The sequence below is a fragment of the Arachis hypogaea genome, chromosome 8 (genome assembly GCF_003086295.3).
Source record: "Arachis hypogaea cultivar Tifrunner chromosome 8, arahy.Tifrunner.gnm2.J5K5, whole genome shotgun sequence".
In the NCBI taxonomy this organism is placed as follows: domain Eukaryota; kingdom Viridiplantae; phylum Streptophyta; class Magnoliopsida; order Fabales; family Fabaceae; genus Arachis; species Arachis hypogaea.
The window spans coordinates 9,874,335-9,880,121 of NC_092043.1; the positions used below are offsets into that span (position 1 = coordinate 9,874,335).

At 30.0% G+C, this 5,787-nt stretch overlaps 1 protein-coding gene across 1 annotated transcript; it reads right to left on the reverse strand.

Moving 5' to 3' along the window:
• Positions 1–1,030: 1,030 nt before the first annotated feature.
• Positions 1,031–3,589, reverse strand: LOC112704979 (replication protein A 70 kDa DNA-binding subunit E-like). Its single transcript, XM_025755842.1, has 11 exons — positions 3,434–3,589; positions 3,065–3,332; positions 2,867–2,963; positions 2,626–2,753; positions 2,421–2,505; positions 2,192–2,324; positions 1,944–2,101; positions 1,727–1,850; positions 1,464–1,646; positions 1,314–1,376; positions 1,031–1,231 (listed from the first exon to the last, which is right to left on the reverse strand). The coding sequence occupies exons 1-11, from the start codon at positions 3,587–3,589 to the stop codon at positions 1,031–1,033; spliced, it is 1,596 nt and encodes a 531-aa protein (XP_025611627.1).
• Between the last annotated feature and the right edge of the window lie 2,198 nt (positions 3,590–5,787).

Sequence of the window (5,787 nt, forward strand, 5' to 3'; positions counted from 1 at the left end):
TAACTGCAACTATCACACTTTCAATGCTAAGGGTAAATTGATAGAGAGTTTGAGTACATAGCATAAAAGATGAACAACTAATATATTATAGAAAAATTTAAAGCTATGAAAATAAGATTATACTCATGTGCCACATAATATTCATTGTTAACATATCTTGAAATGAGTACTTTGATAATCAGAATATCTTTGAGAAGTTGTTTTTCTTTATCCAACAAATAGAAATTATGATACTGAAAATAATAATAAAAATAAAAATTTAGTTCACAGGTTATCCATTTTCTTTTTTAATGCAGTGATTGCTAAATTATTATCTCCAGTTAAAATTGTCAATGCAAATGCATGAATAGTCATAACCTCAGTTTTTAGCAAATGAAGGATCCGAAGAACAGTGTCAGGAACAGAGTAAGTGGCTATATTGGATGACTGAATAAGCAAATTCTGCTAAACACTAAAATCTTCATTTGATGGTTCAAATTTATTCTATTTATCTGTATTACATAGTTGTTTAAGCTAAAAACTAAAAGATTATTTAATGAGAACAATGATCAAAATTATCTAATTTAATAAGGGTGAGTTATAAAGAAAAAATCAAAGTATAAAACTACTATCCATATATAAATGAGAGGGAATTACTGTGAAATTTCTGGTATAAGTAAGATTAAAATTTATAGATAAACTACTACTAATATAAATAATTATTCAAGGTATAAAACCATACCATTGAGTAAATGTGGTATCATTCAACTCACTTTAAAAGTAGGATACATAATGAAGGCATAGCCTAATTACAATCCATTTTATTCGACATAAAGACAAAGCATGACACCTACACATAAACTTTAACAAAAAAACAGAAACAACTACTGACACACATGGCACACAAACTCAGTTTATTATTAGTTCCAATTAGACTAATTGGAAACATGAGCTATCCATGGCCTTTAATTTAAATAAAAACACACAATAAAATCATTAGATTAACCCAAAATACATAGCAACAACAATAATATAGTTGGAACCCTCGTGATTAATCAACATGCTCTTTGACAAAGCTACAATCAGACTCCTTGGAGAGCTTCCGACATTTGGATGATGAAGTAGTGGCATTATCCGGGAAAATGTCCAGCAAATTTTTTGCCGCTACACCAACTATCATACCTCTCTTAGGAGTTACAAAGTCATCATTGCCATCAAGAGAAATAATTTCGCAAGACTGTGAACTAATCTCCTGAAATTATAATTGTACTAAAATATGAAACTGGTTTAGATATTGCTATTATAAAGAGGAGACCATTACTATTAGATAATACCTTAGAATTATCAGTAGAATCAGTTTGCAAACTCTGCAACTCAGTATTTTCGATTGGGGTGTTCTGTATTTAAAGTAGTAATTTAAAATAAAGATTATAAAATAAAAAATAATTACTGATTGCATAAATAAGTTATATTATTTTGCATACATCAAATGTCTTGTACTTGGAAGAAAAAGAAGTGAGCAGATTTGGATCTTCAGTCAACTTCAAAACAGTAATCTTGCATGGCTGGAAAGCATTGATATCATCAAGCTTCACAGAAATCTTGAATAGAAACTTCTTACCCCTAAATGAATTAATCTCAACCGGAAATTCATCCTTGCCGCAACCCTATAATTTAGAATGGAATACATAGTGATAACAAACTAAATATATAAAGAGAATAACAATACTATGAGAATTTATTATACCTTTGATATCTGTCTCAAACGAAGCTCAGAAGCAGATATCTCAAGAAATTTGGAGGCTTCCTTGTCATAAACAATAAATGAAGCAGAGTCTATCTCATCTGATACTCTCATTTGAATGCAGAAACTAATATGTGTAAAAATGGTAACATGTTAGCATGGTATCTTGTTGATAAAATTAGTCTAAAACAATGGAATTGAATTAAAACAAAAATATTACCGAGGAACATGAGTATTAGGATAAATATCACATTCATGGCAATAATATGAATTCTCATCTTCTTTAAGTGAATGAAAACACATCTTGCACCCTTTGTACCACCAACCTAGTCTAGTGTCAATAGAAATCACAGTTCCAATGGTAACAAATATTCCACCCTGATAATAAAAAATGGACCTCAACAAATTATTAAAGAATATTAAAGATTTAGAGTTCATAAAGATGAATGATAGAATACTTATTACAACCTCAGTGCTCTCCTTAAGTTCGCTTATAGACTTGTAAGGAGTATGGTTAATAAGATCTTGCTCAAGGGAAATCAATGAATCAGATGCAATTTGAGAAAGCTGGTTAGATGGCTTGTCATTACCCATGATAAACCTAATGAAAAAAAAAGGTATGTAAAATTGGGAAAATGAGCATATCCATTACCATTTGCAACGAAAGTAACAAAAAAGTAAAAAGTGAAATCGATACCTTTGTCTAAATTCCTTAACTTCTTTAAGATCAGCGTTAATGTATAAGGTAGAGTTGTAGTTTGTATTAGATATGCCCATGGTTCCTGAAGCACAGCATGACACAATTAGAAATTAAATGAAACAGAATAGGAAAGAATTAATAAAAACACGTTAATAAATAAAGATAACACTTAATAAAAAAGACAATGATGTAACATGTATACCCTTGAACAGGTTAAATTTGGCAAACTGCACAATAATAATGAACTCAGTATTAGGGTACTGCTCCATGTGCTTCACCAGTTGAGTAGCAAACTCCTCCCACAATGTACACCTTATCTTACCCTTAGATCTATAAATCCAATCATGTAATGACAAAAAAAAATATATGAAAATTTTCAAATCAAAAACAGAAAGCAGGAAATAGATGTAGAAAGAAAAAAAAAGAAAATATAAAATACATACTGCATGTCATCAAGCTCAATAACCATGTATATGGACTTCTTTCCATTCTTACTGAACTCTATTATATCACCCTTTCCAGTCAACAACCCAATAACATCTACATTAAACAAAAATAAATGAAAAACTCATATTCCTACTGATTGATTTTATACGAACATTAGTAAAAAAATACAAACAATTATCACATTTTGTATGTACCTATCAAGTGAGACTGAGGATTATCATGATTAAGTATCATTTCATTGGGCACAAAGTGAAAAATATTGTTTGGGAAATTAATATCGACTAACACACGAATCTGAGATTCCCTTTTAAAGAACACACGCAGAGTATGATTGGTTGGCTTGTACTTTTGATCATTAAGTTCAATAGAGAAGTTAGCAACAGAGTACACATTGCCCTCAACTAACTCCTGCTCAAATAATCTCCTCAAAGGATTCCTTACAGAACATTGTATCCGATCACCCTGAGAAATAAACAAAATAGATAGCAACAAATCAGCATGTAGCATAATTGGTCTATTATATACATATTTGAATGTAATAAAATCTGACAAATAAAACTTACTAATTCATCCATAACAACCATCTCTAAGTTAGGTCTCCTGAACTTCTCTTCGCCTAAATTAATAGACCATATTTTGATGACACGCACTTTGATACGCCAAACTTGATTAGCAACAGCAATATCAAGATCCTTAATCATGTTGAATGAAGTAGCCATTTGTGTATGATGAGAACAAAAGCTACTAACTATAAAATTATATAATGAGTTTGGATATTACGCAAGGTAATAGAAAGACTAATATATATAAGGATTGAGAGGTGATAAAGACTTTATATCGTGTGAGGAGGTATATGAAGACATTAATAAGAAGGTATTTCTGGTAAGATAGAAATGGTAGATGGTGAACAATACTTTAATGCACTTAATAATGAATAACACAAACTTTGTATCAGAATATTAATTACAACATTAATTCTAGCTTTCTGAAATGGTAACATAAAGTTCAATTTGACCAATGCATGTTGGCCATGAAGCTTATGAGGAGCACATCACCTAGGAACTCATCAAACACATTAAATTTTTAAACCAAAATGAGAACCATATCAATTATTATTTAAAATCTTTAAGCTGAAATGGTGAGCAATAAGAGAAACCATGCAATAAATTTCAGGTAAAAATTACCGGAAGTAAGAACAACTTGTCTGATCAGGCATCTTAAATGAGATTTTTTCATACTTGCTACATATATGATATAATTTGAGTCTTAAATTCATTAGACATTGAAAAAGTTACTTCTAATCCAGTTTTAAGAGGGTATTACATGTTACCTTCGGCATACTTATTGCATTTATATCAATTAATATGTTTCATGCATAATATTAGTGGGTCTTTGAAGACAAAATCTAATTATGTTAGTTATATTACAATTATAAATCAATACTACTTGTTAATTTAGTCATATATATTGAATGCATTTATGACACCCTGAATATCCTTGAACACTTATTCTTAATAAATATATTCTGATATTCTGAATGTCTTCTAAATATGATAGTTTTTTTTTTTGAAAAATAAAAACCAATATTACAGATCTAACATGATATAAACAAAAAGATTTTACAGATTATAGTAAGATTAAATTTATAATTGGATATTACTTATTCAATTAGTAATATTAGGTGAATAGAATTATGACTTGATGCAAACAGATTACGTTTGATCCTTTGGAAAAGTTCAAAATTAGATATTGCTTGGAAAAGTTCAAAATTAGATATTGCTATCAAACTTATGATGGTCATGTTAGATTAAATGTCCCTGCAAATACTTTTATTGCAAATGGAAGTCATTCATCCAACACTTATTCTTAAAATAAACTGAATGTGTTCTAAACATGAAAGCTTTTTTGACACTAATAACATATCTTAGTCTATTCTAAAGGTTCCAAATTTAATGAATTAAATTCCAACCAAAATTGAATGTCTACACCAAACTAAAACCGGGACAAAAGGCATGCACAAAAATAACATAAATAATTTAATAATTAACAAATATTATTAGACAAAGGCACCTAGAAGGCATTGCAAAATAAAATAGGAGTTATGATCTCCTATCTTTGTGGATTAATTTCATGGTGAAATGATAATATTCTCATATAAAATTTGATTTTGAGAGAATAACTATATGGTTTTGCAATAGAGAGGTAGAAAAAGGTATAACATTTGTGACAAAAAGCAATATATGATAATATAAACATGATATTCAGATTATACTGGAACGTAACATTTAACTTGATGAGCTGAGGTAAAAGCCAAAATTTACATAAGACTACATATTGCAAATTCATAATAGCCCAGATAGAAAGTTATTTAAACTAACGACGGAGTATAGCAATACTCATTACAGTCTCATCCTTATAAGACACACTAAACCTAAGAACACTACCACCCTTCAATTTACTTCTCTTGCAATATCTGGACCAACCCTTAGTGATAAATACCCCATTATGCCTCTCAGAATGCCATCTAAGTTTCATCACGTAAAATAAACCGCAATGCTGTTTAACCTTGACCTTATCAAGCTTAGACGGAAAAGCCTTCATTGCAAATTTTGCTGGCAGCAGCTGAGAAATTAGAAATAAAAGAAAAGGTAAGACTTAAGGCATTCAAAAAGAACAAAAAAAATTGTATTGGACCAAATTTTAAGCTGGTTACTTTGGTCAGAATACATACCATTGCATAGTGATTAGCCTGGTAGCGTGTTACAACCTTAACAATAGAATAAACCAAAGCAGTTGGATTTGAGGGAGTCGAAGGAAATAGGTTACCTGAGTGAAGATTCGAATGATTGTCTGCAACTGTTACTTCCAACTGATCCAATATAGCAGGCATGCCTTCTAAAGATATAGCATTATTCTC